The 12,219-nt window shown below is 43.0% G+C and overlaps 1 protein-coding gene across 5 annotated transcripts in view; it reads right to left on the minus strand.

Annotated features, from left to right (window-relative positions):
- The window catches only part of SLC38A1 (solute carrier family 38 member 1), a 44,221-nt gene that overhangs the window by 11,725 nt on the left and 20,277 nt on the right, over positions 1-12,219 (minus strand). For all 5 annotated transcript variants that reach the window (XR_011139478.1, XR_011139479.1, XM_068933958.1 and 2 more), the window contains 8 exons: positions 9,460-9,533; positions 7,739-7,831; positions 7,310-7,391; positions 6,010-6,092; positions 5,051-5,109; positions 4,789-4,914; positions 2,544-2,623; positions 588-688 (listed from right to left, as the gene is read on the minus strand). Coding sequence is in view for 3 of the 5 variants with exons in the window: in XM_068933958.1 (XP_068790059.1) it covers positions 588-688; positions 2,544-2,623; positions 4,789-4,914; positions 5,051-5,109; positions 6,010-6,092; positions 7,310-7,391; positions 7,739-7,831; positions 9,460-9,533 (698 nt within the window). In the remaining 2 variants the exon portion in view is untranslated. The remainder of the gene's footprint in view (positions 1-587; positions 689-2,543; positions 2,624-4,788; positions 4,915-5,050; positions 5,110-6,009; positions 6,093-7,309; positions 7,392-7,738; positions 7,832-9,459; positions 9,534-12,219) is intronic.

The raw sequence follows: 12,219 nt of genomic DNA on the forward strand, positions 1-12,219 counted from the left end.
TCAGACACTGAAACAACCATCCTTCGGCTGCTGAGCTGGGACAACACTCTACACTTCCCTAGCTACCCTACCAATTTATTGAACCAAGAGCTGAAGGGACCGACTCTAGGGTCACAGGGAAAACTTCTGGTCCTTTATTTCTATGATGACAGCGTCAGTAAGAAAATCAAAGAGCTATGATGGCTGATTTGATACTCATTTCCCAGGACCTAGTCTCAAATCAGTCTCATTTTATATAGATACGCAGAACTAGTCACATATAAATTATAACTAATGTGCACAAAATTCAGGTAATGGCCCTGAAACAGAAAACTTAATAGGGCCCAGCTAATCCCCAGTTCCTTTAGACAAATCTCTTGCTCACATTTTGAATATGCCTTTTGTAAATAATACCTTCACTTGCACTTTTCATCCACAGAGGGAAGAGCGCAAACGATTTGTACCTTCAATATGAAAACGTGAAGGAAAATTATTTGAAAAAGTATTTCAATATAAGTGAATGGGATTTTCCTTTTCCAGCTGCGATAATGTTATTGATTTCACATACATTCCCTTTCTACTTTGATGAGCAAAAGCTGTTTACTTACCATAGAAAGTCATATAGCCAAATATGGCAGTCATAAAGTACATCACAAACATGGCAAAAAATGAGATATTTGAAACCAACTGCATTTTTTTCTGTGAACGGCTGGAGAAAGAATAAAAAAAACACATAAAATGGTTGGACGATATTTGGATAGCTGTTCAAAAATGTATTAAGTCTTTGCATCAACATATTAATTAACTCCGGAGAGAATCATGAATGTATTTTCATTTAAAACAGGAATTCTTTGACAGTTGCACAAGGAACGGAAAGACTGGTGAAATGGATCTTATTCGGGGCTTGAGCCAAGCAGCACTGTGACCATCCTGCGGCTGTCTCCTTAGCCTTTTAAAATGAATGAAGGGTAAAGCAGAGTGGACAGGACAGCCTGTAAACACTTCAGTAATTAAATTAAATTGGGCCAAAATAAAGGAAGAGGGAAAATATACACAGAAAAAAGTATATTCTGAATGTTTGCAGAAAAACTTTTGTATCCCCATGGGCAGAAAATAATGAAAATATACAGACCACTGCAGACTATTTTAAAATGGGTCAAGTATAAACATTTCATTTTTAGATATTTTTTTCTGAAATATTCATGCTATGCTTAGCCTTTTAAGTGCACACAGAGACGCCCTAAATAGACAGCTAAGAACCCGCTGGAGGCACCTGAAACTGAAATCACCTGCACCCTGCGGACACCCCCAGCCCTCACCACGCTGCCCCCCCAGCCCAGGGCCGTCGGTCGCTGCCCCGTGATGCCGCAGCGGTGCCGGCTGCAGCCCCGCCGCAGCATCCCCACGCTACGAAACCAAAGCAAGCCCTGGGATCAAGACCCACGAGGACAGTCCCTGTCCCTCAAATGAATATCCTGACCGCTGGCACGACTCAGAGACGCCCCTACAAGCACCCACAAGGCTGGCTGTGCAGCAGGCTGTACCACCGCTCTTCGCTTGGAGACCTTAGTCTTTACAGCCTTCCTCAGGGGGTGGTCAAGAGCCTGTACAACCCCCACTACAACGCTCTTGGGAAAGGAATAGGCATCCCCCTGCTCAGAGCGGCATCTTGGAGCAGCTGCTGCTGCCCAAATTTAAAGAGAAGCACCTAGCAAATGAAAGCTGACCCGGAAAGCAGGTGGGCTGGGTCACCGGAGGGACTGTAACGTGCAATTCCCACGCTCAGTGAGCGACACTCGAGGGCCCTGCACGCTGCAAGCAGGCGTTGGTACTGCGTGTGGCATCCTCACGCCCTTCGAAGGGACACCCTATGTATGGCCTTTTTCTTACACAAGAATAAGTTGCTTGTGATAGGCACATCATGAGGTATCGTTTCCTTTTGCAGCAACACAGCCCATCCCTAACAGCTTTTAAAACTCACTGTTTACAGACAAAGGCCTGGTCACACTCTTTTTTTTCCTACCAGAGCTGTTTTTATTGGAAGCCTGAAAATGTCGTAGCACCGATCAATATGTCTGTCTGGCCAAAGTCCCAGCACAGATATAGTTGGACTGACTAAAGAAGCCCTTTGCTGGTATAAACCATGTCTCTTCCATGTTTCACTAAGACAGTCATACTGGTAAAGATGTTTTAGCACAGGCAAGGCTGAGAATAATTTTTCCAGTACTGCAACAGATTTTCAGTTACATTGGAACAGACGCCAGTAGCTGAAATACATGCGACTCCTATGCAAAATAATAATCTACACTACTTGGCTCTCCCAAACTGCTGTGTACTTCCAGAGGAAACTCCCAAAATATTGCATTAGCCTCAACCACACCCACCACCCCAACAGCACATCTGGGAATACAGATTTCCTAGTTGAGAGCCATGCTCCTTGTCTTGTTTGGTTTTAGTAAAGCACATCTCTTCTGAATGGCATGAATGACTCAGAGCATCTCTGCACTAACATTTTCCATACAAAACAGTTCAAAACAATTGACTGAAAAAAAAAGGAGGCTTACTCTTTAAGTTCGCTGTAGATGGGAAGGACTGATGGGTGGCACACAAAAGCAAAAGCAATGGTGGGCAAGGCATACACAGTCTGTTCAAAGAGAATTTCAGGAAAAAAGTTAAGAAGAATACATGTTTCCCCCAGTGGCATAAAGAAATGATCAGTGTTTTTCAACTACCTCAGCTCCCAACTTTCTGGACTCTCCAACTGAACATTGAGAGCCCTATTCAGGGAAGGCAGAAGACCTGTCGATTAGCACGTATTTAACACAACACGGAGAACAGTGCTCTTTTAATGGGAGGACAAAATCTTCACGTTGGTCATGCAAACTCAAGTCGGACTTTGTCCTCAGAGCACAGTAGTGGATGCCATGTGGCTACTGGTTTTGTTCCCTGGAATGGGTTTCCCTGCCCAGTTACTGCCTTTGTTTCTAATATATAGTCACTTGTAAAAGGGGATGTATGTTGGATCACCGCTACACTACTCTGCCTTGGTATGGAGTGGGGTTTGCACCAGCGGTGCTAACGCTGAAGTCCTGAAGGTGAAGCCCATATCCAGACTGTAAGAAAAGAGAAGAGGAATGTAGAACTTACAAATAAATGGATAATTCAAGGTACCACACTCAGTCCCTTCATTTCCCAGGCCAACAAAAGGGCTAGGAGGACTGTGGAGGGAGCATGATCAGTCCTTGGGGAAAGAGAGAGACCGTTACGTCACTGTTAAGCGCAGAAGGCCTCTGGGGGGAACCTCACCCATTTCTCAAGCAAAAATCCAGTGGGTTTCAATTGTCAGCGTACAGCCAAACTTTACAAGTGATCTCAGCATTCAAACACTTCCATTCTTTCCAAGAAATAGGTAGGAGCTGAGATAACTCGAAAAACAGGTCCTTTTGTGAGGATAGAATGAGTCAGTCCTGGTGTGCGGCTTTCCCCAGTGCCCTGAGATTTCCTTGCCTTGGTCACAGGAATCCCATTTCCACAGCAGCAGTTCTGGGATTGCCTTATAGGGTACACCCGAGTCCTGTAAGACTCAGAAAACAGACTGGTTGTTCTCCAAAGGTCCTTCCTCACCCGGGCCTGGGCTGCCTTTTCTCTCCCAGGATGCCGTTCCTCAACAGGGGAACCGGCTGTCCTGCCACACACCAAAGTTGCTAAAATGACTGGCAAATAGTTGGCCCCGAGGGTAAATCTCAAGAGCTCGGATCCAGCGTGCCTAATTCCGATGGACTGAGCCTTCTGAAGCGCATCTCTTGACTCTAAAGTAAATACTAACGTTTACTTTTGGAGAACAAGATTGCCCTTCAAGGTTAATTATCAAAAACGTATCTACACCTAAGCTAATGTTGCACGCACCAAGTTGACTAACTCTCAGTTAGTCACACTGCATCTGGGCTGATGGCTCCCCCCAACTTAAAAAAAAAAAAAGTGTGCTCAGATTAGTTCAGATTAGGTTTCTTGAACTGAAAGCTGGTACAAAAAATATGATTTTTGCACACATATACTATTCCTGTGCATTCTCCAAGATGCAATCTGCAAAACCCAGAGGACCCTGCCCTACTCGATAAGGACGCAGTTTAACGAACGCTTCAGACTGGCACTGCTGAAAGAAGCAATCCTACTGCTTCCACAGCTACAGCCGCTTGCTCTCTCGTGCCTTCTCCCCTACCCTGGCACGTTTTCTGCAGCTGTGCAGTGACTGAGGACAGCAGCCAGTTGAAAAGCAAGCAGACTTTTCCTGAATTAGCTTTCAACTGTATCTTTTTCCCAACCCAGTTGACCACATGGCTGTAGAAACACACTGTGTCACAAAGGAGCGGTTTGGGTGCAGAAGGACAGAGGGATTACTTCTAGGCTTTGGATGCAAAAAATGGCTTACAGTTTCTGCTCAACTACAGTCTAAAGGCTCAGTTGTAGCATATATATTAAGAAGCAGCAGAAAGGAATGTCTCCCAAAGAAAACGTTTGTTGTCCAGTGACAGCTCGGGCTGACAACCTTAGCACATCCACTACCAAGGCAGCTCACTCTAGCTCAGCTTCCTGGGGAACAGAGAGGCAGAGTAAGACTGCAAGGAATTAAATTCAACATGGCATTTCCATAAAACTGGGGAGGGAGACTGTTCGTGCATTCGCTTTCAGCGCACGTGTGGAAGGATGACAGAATCAGGCCCTACCCAATACTTTTGATTGATTAAAAACATGGAGTGCGAGTGCATATATTATGTGCATTAAAAATAAGTATCATAAAAAGAAACATACCTTGGAATTAAAGATAACATACTTTGGCTTACACATATGCTCATGTTCTGAGCTATTTGATAAGATAGGTGATGTTGCATTTAGCCCCAGTTCATAACAGGAAATTTGAAACTTCTTGTATATAACCTAGAAGAAGAGCAGAAAACAGCTAATTGCTAATAATAATAATAATAGGCAAATCAAAATTAAAATGTCTGAGAAATTCTGAATATTCTATGAAGCAACTCTAATCCAGCCAACAGAGCAAGCTGAATGAACTTACCACTATGAGGAAAAATACCATGCAGCTTAATGAAAATCCACTGGTATAGCCAAGATACCCTGAAAGAAAATCAAAAGAAAGCTAATCCATAACTATTTTACTCTCCGTATCTGTTTTTTCTTCTTCCCTTGATTATTTTATGAAAAGTTTAAATTTATTTAACATGTATCACAAGCTTCTGGACAGCACAAAAGCGTCTGTCATTGATTTGGGAACCTTTCACCTCACGAGGCTCCTGGCTTTCAAACTCATCAGAGCTTTGTCTGATCGGTTTGTCTTACGTATTATTTTCTAATCTTTCTAAAGGTCATCTTTATGGCAGCTAGAGTAATTTTACTTTTGAAGAGAGCTATGATAACTGAAACAAACTAGAAAATGGGAAACTGCCATCGGGACATAAACCGAATTCCGTGACATGCAGCAATGTGAAGTTACTGTGAGTTAGTTTCTCCAATGAAAGAGCCCAACATAAGTTCAGCGCCAAAACTTGTTAAGTTATTTCAAAAAATACATTGTGTACTCATCAGCAACTCTGTGGACTCAAAATATGATCCTCTGTACGCATGTAACTTTACAAGTCTAATACCTCCAATTAACCTGACCAATGAAAATCGTAACACTTATAGAAAAATTAGCAATTTTTGCAATCCCACCATTTGTAAACATATTCTTACAGTTTCCACCCAGATTACAGTTACCTCATAAAATAACCACCCTTTTAACTACAATTTTTTTTAATCACACGGATTAAGCTCATCTGTACTGCGTGCACCCATTGACAATTTAGGCCTACTTCTTCCAAGACGCTCAAAACGCAGCTAATTCCTGGGCCAGGCAGCTGCTCAGATTACAAGGAGAGCACAAACTTTTTTTATTATATTTGAGTTGTTGGTACGACTGTCAGCGGCACCATGTCCAGACTTGTTTATTTTATTCCCATAATGACATTTGCACCTTACCTAAGTTCTTAAGGAGACATAAAGGGAGGATTATACCAAACGTCACAGCGACAACAAGAAACCTTCCATCCACGTACCATGCCCTGTATAAAACATCAAAAAAAACCCCATGAACACACCTTAAAACGCTCTCTGATTTTCCCTATACTGAATCAGCCACTCTTTATTTGCTACAGTAACAGAGTGATCTTTGGTCTTCTTACGCTACAAGCTCCTACAAAAGGCAAGTTTGGGGCCATGTCTGATCTTTGTAGAGTACTGGAGTCATTTAGCATCCAGTTCGTAAAACATGCCACAGTTTTGCCTCAGACACAGCAGATTTTCAAAGAAGCTAGACAAAATACTACCCTAGGACTGAGATCAGTGACCGGGGCCACAGGGTGGAGCAGTATCTACCGCAACCTGATATCAGCCACCCTGCCAGGACGAGGAAGGATCATGCAAAGGGCCAGACCTGCAGCACAGTGCAGCACGGTGGGGGGGGGCCCCACTGCAGTCTGTTTGCTGTACCGCCTGGGCACATGCCTGAGCTGCCAACCGGGCTGCTGCGGGCTGTCACGTGCTACCCAGCCACGGGCTGCGTCTTCCAGCAAAGGGCTTCAAACCTTGTCCTGCTGCAAAGCAGGAAAGGGGAAAACGGACAGCACTAGTAACTGTTCTGTTCAATTTTGTATGAAAACCTGAGGAATGGGTTTTCTGTTTTTTTCTGCTGCATGATAACACATGACAAAATCCAGTGCAAAGGACATTTAATACTACAAAGAAGTACTGTTCCTCTGTTAAAGATGCTGGTAAACGTCAAGGAGTAATAAGTGGCAGAAATCTAAGTATAATATTCTGCTATTGTCATGTATGATGAGTATTGAAGAATTTTGTACTGTGGACTGTGCTTCAGGGGCAAAATCCTATAAAATGCTAAGAATGTGGGGAAATATTTAATATCTTAAACTTGGGTTGTTCCCAATGGGTGCTGAATATGCTCAGTATCTTCAAGTGCTGCCTAGCACTGTACCAGATTGGGTCCCATGATGTGAATTTTTATAAATTCTAATTTTAAAGGAAAATCTGGTGTTTACAGGCAGTGACTACTGATGACTTGAACTTTTATTTCCCTTCCCTCCTTCCTTCCTTCCCAAAGCTGTCTTATTTTCTATTAACCCATGGAGATATTCCTGTGAAAATCTCTTGTGGACAAGCACAGAGAACATCCAACACTTAAGAGCTTCTATAAACACATGCTTAAGCTTATCGACACAAAGTTAAATTCTAAAATCAAATCACCAAAATGAATTAAACTTACGAAAAGGATTCTTCTTTTCCCATTAGAAACTTTATGGCAGAAGGCAACTCGTTTTTGACTATGAAGAGATAGCTCAACATTGCTGGAGGAAGAAGAAAGTCATTTTAGAAAATGGACATGACCTTTTGTGGAATATGCACAGAGAAGCATCCTGAACCTTTCCCCATGTCAGCCTCTTAACGATAGAAGACACAGAACTGTAATTGACTGTAAACTACTCATCAAACAGTAATATATCATTTTAAAAAGACTGAATGCAAAATAGTAGCTAGAGCCATATGAAGGAGCTAGAAAATCCTAAGACACCACCAAGAGAATGAGGAATCTGACTGGCTGGTAACCATAAATGAATCCACTACTAAGATGTCCCTGGGTTTTGTCTTTTCTTTTTCTTTTTCTTTTTTTTTAAATACCCCTCATCTTTTTTACCTCCAACATTCTGAAGAGATGTAGATCCAAAAATAATCATTTTTCCTGGGGTACCAAAGACCTGCTCACCAAGCTTTTCATATACCATGCAGCCTGTGTTAAAAGGAACGGGGAGACGAATAATTAATATATCAACAAAAGCTCTCGAATGAAAAAAACAACGATTCCTTTTCAGCTAACCATTCATCTGTGCAATTATATATCTTGTGCCCTTTCCAAATAAATAGAGCTTTCTCGTGTAACTAGAAGGGCTTAAACTTATATGGGAATGTTTTCTTGACCTCTATAAATGTTATGTTTCGCTACCAATCACTTTTGAAATTTAAGCTCTTAAGGAGGCTATTATGCCCCTTTAATGAATCCATCTGTACCTCTTGTGACATTTAAAGTACTGGTGTCCCCATTCTGGCATATTAGGTTTGCACCCTCAAGGACAGTGAGGTAGAAAGTCTTCTCTCCTGACAAAATTCAGCCCAGCAGGATTCACAATTCAGCACTGGCAGCCAAGTTAAAAAGACACAGACCCACAATGCTGTAATTTTGCTTGGTTTAACTAAACAACTTAAATGAAGGCAGCCACTGGTTTATGTGTTGATTTACAGTTTTTAATGCTGAAGCATTAACTTCTGAATTCTCAATGTGCTATGTTTTTGGTAAAAGCAGGGAAAAGCGTAAACTATAACTAAAACTTCACTTTTAAAATTTGTCAAGCTCAAGAAGCTCCTCTATTAATTACATTGTGTTTCTGTTAAATGTTCTTCCATCAGCTGTGAACATTGTGAAGAGGGTGAGATACACAAGAACGGAGAGAGAAATATTGCAGATGTTACACTCAACAGGCTATTTTAAAAATTTATCTCACTGTTTGGATTTCCCTACACTTCCTTATAGCTGACAATTCTTCTTTGAAACTTGTATAAACACTAAGTTTGAGCTTAAATGTAATGTCATCTCCAGCAGCATAGAAACCAGGGCTTATATTTTGAGAATTAACAGAGCACAAATGTGTGCACAATTAGGCAGGCACCTAATTGAAATAGGCAGTTGCTGTCATTATACACACTATAACAGTAACTCATGTATGTCCAAATTAAATATTTAAATACGACAATGTTCCTGTGCACACACAATTTTCAAAAACTGGCTTCAGAGATTATTCCCTAAGGAAAGAGACTGTTGGACTTCAGAATACGAAATCATTTAACACTGTATGGATAATCTCTAATTTCTGTGTTTAGAAATATATTTTGCTTAGAGATACAATTCTCTTGGTGTAGCAACTGTTCCCTTTTACCTTCTTCTAGGAAAGCTCCCACTACACCACCAAGGCTACCAGAAATTTCACCACTACCGATTAATGACAAAATGCATTTCCAAGTAAGCTTCACTATAAACAAAGATTCACTAAAATCCATTTGAAATTGGCTTTGTAATGCAGAGAAACTGTTTGAGATGTTCCTTCTGAAAGCGGAATTTCACTATAGCAGAATTCACTCTTTTTCATACATTTTTCTCTTTGTAATGATGGTTAGATGCTGCTCTCCATTGCCATGGCAAAAATTCTTTTTAATTCTGGGCTTCTGACTGAAAAAGTGTTAGGTCTTTCTGTTATGTCAGCAAAGCAACCCATCTTTCACAAAGCCCCTGGCCTGATTCTGACTACTTTTCACCTCTTGTTCTTTACAGTTGTACTGAAATAGTATAATAACATTTTAAATTACCTGTTTCCTTTGAACACACCAACAGGAGATATATTGAATAAATAGATAACAACGTCACTGAAACCAAAAGCAGCCTACAAAAGAATGAAAAATGCATTCTCTTACTATTAGAGCTGAGATGTAACATTGCAATGCTTTATGTGTCAGGTCATATTCTTATTGATGCCGAGATGATTTTTATACTCTTCTGACAATGCAAAGAGCCCTAAAAATAAATGTAATTTACGTGCCGTTCACAATTTCAGTACACTGCACTGGACATACAAAGCCCTGTACGCGCAAGAATTCAAGCAAGTACAACTTACTTCGTAGAACTGGTGTGTGCATCCTATTAGTGACTTACAAGATGTCCTGTTACATAAAAGTTAAGATTTAATCAGAGCAAGAATAAGCTGCAGATGTTCCTCGCCACCCAGTCTAAAGTTTTACTCTGGAAGTCGAGTAAAAAATTTCAAAGGCAAGTCATCCATTTAAGGACTTCCAAGCCAAAGGGAAGCATCTTTTCCCACGTCATGGTCCATGTGCTACCAAAGGTGTATAGGAACGGGGTTTTATGTGCTTCCCAGGGACTGTCAACGGGGGGAGAGGAGGGAGGCTAGCACGCTGCCCAGAGTCGTCCTGCTCTCCGCCCACAAACGGGTCTCCCGTAGGAGACATGGCTAGCACAGTTTGGCTGGATGAAAAAGATGTGCTCTCTCTAGCTTTTATCCTGGCAACATTACTAGCCCTATCCTCATGCCGAGTGATCGCCAGAGTTGTGGCCTCGGGGCTTTAAATGCTGAGCATGACAATGGTGGAGCCTGTACCTACCCTCTCACCTTGCCCCAAGACCTGCCAACACCAGCTTCTCCCAGGAGCAAAACCAGAATCTGAAGGCTCGCACCCCGTCCAGGCAGGGACTGGTGCTCCCTAACTGGTGACACTCTCCATTCTGCCGTGATCCATAATTCGACTTTACACACAGAAGAATTACAGAACGTAATGACCAAACCGTTTGCGTAGAGAACTTGCTGGCACATATAACAATTAGTCAGTGCTAGGGGCTAAGTGCATAAAAACACATTTGCTCATTGCTCTAGGACTTTGAGCCAAGCACCATGTGTGCCTTTCCCTCCGACACCCTGACACACAAAGACCTGATGATGTTTTCATGATGTGTGCGAAGAGCACTCAGACAATCTGCTGGCAATTCCTCTCTTTATTATGACAACTGCCCTCAGGACACCAAGAAAAACAAAACTAAAATTCAGCAGAAAACAAACTGCTACCATAGATAGGCAGCAACACATCTTTTTCATAGTAATACACAGAAAGAACAGGATAAGAAGCCTTCCCCTCTCTTTTTAAAATTATCTTAGACTAGAAATATTTTAGTGCCAATTAATGACCCCGAAGTTTCCTGGGGCCAAAGGAGCAGGGGAAATATGAAGGGGGGATATAAGGAACTACTCTTTTGACAGCAGAGAATGATGGTTGACAATAACGCTGCACTTCGCACACCCCAAAGGGTGTTTCTAACTACTACTTAATGCTGGCGGGGGTGGAGAAGGGAGAGGAGACCGTACAGGATGAGCTCCATTTTTTAAGCTCTGGCTAAGCGCCGCTCCTGCCCGTGCTCCCTGCAGACCCACGCGCCCGCGTCTGCAGCGTGGGGGGCACGGCGCTTACCGCCGCTGCTGCTCGGCTGCCCACTGAGTCACTCCCAGCCCCAAATGGCTCTGGCTCTACGAGCCAGAATCAAGCCCATTTTAATATTAAAAGCTCCTGTTTTTCAGGCACTGAGCTCATGGAGTCTTTGCAGTGGTAAAAATAACACTTCCAAGCAGCCAAGGATTTATCTGATCTGTTGTCCTTACCTCCCCAGGGGACGCTTACAGAGACACTTGGCATTTTCATTAACGCTGTATGAAAAACTTGTTTGTGTTAGGCCTGTGGTATGGACAAGGATATTCACGCCAGAACCGCCCCTTGGAAAGGAGTGAAAACGTCCATGCCGCGCTCTCCGCACAAATTCCAAACAGAAGCAGGGGAGCTTGGCCTGCAGTCTCAAGAGCACTCCCCTTCTGATTTTGCCTACTTTTAAAGAAGTGCTGGCAGCTACATAAAGACACCAGCACAGGCAAAATCTGCCTCCCTCCACAAATCTAGAATAAACAACTTAGGGTACGGGATTGATATAGCATTAGGAAGAACAAACTGTTCCTGCAACACCAGTGCTGTTTGCTCACAGCTGCCACCTTACCAAGAGAGCTGACATACGTACTGTCCCCAGCCCGCTGTGGCGTCCCAGGGTTTGCGACCACAAGACCTGCGAAGCTCGCGCAGTCACCTGCCTTACTGCACAAAACAGCGCTGGGCCCCCGTGAGGAAAGGGCTGCGGCAGAGCAGGGCAGAGCGGCCTGGCGTGGCTGCAGTATCCCCCCGTGTGACCTCCCAGAGCGTGCCACCAATGCACAGGGCAGGGCAGGGATAGCCAAACCCACACACAGCTGGCTGTAATCTCGTACTATACCTCAGCTAACTTGCCCTGTGTCTCAGCAGTTTTGCAGATCATCACAGAATCACAGTACGGTCCAGTCCAACCCCCCTGCTCAAGGAGAATCACCTACAGCAGGCTGTCCAGGACCACATCCAGGTGGCTTTGACGATCTCCAAGGATGGAGACTCCATAACCTCTTTGGACAACCTGTGCTAGTGCTTAGTCACCCTCACAGTAAAGAAGTTTTTCCATATCTTCAGCTAGACCTTCCTGTGTTCCAG

This window comes from Struthio camelus, chromosome 1 (assembly GCF_040807025.1).
Source record: "Struthio camelus isolate bStrCam1 chromosome 1, bStrCam1.hap1, whole genome shotgun sequence".
NCBI classification, from domain to species: Eukaryota; Metazoa; Chordata; class Aves; order Struthioniformes; family Struthionidae; genus Struthio; species Struthio camelus.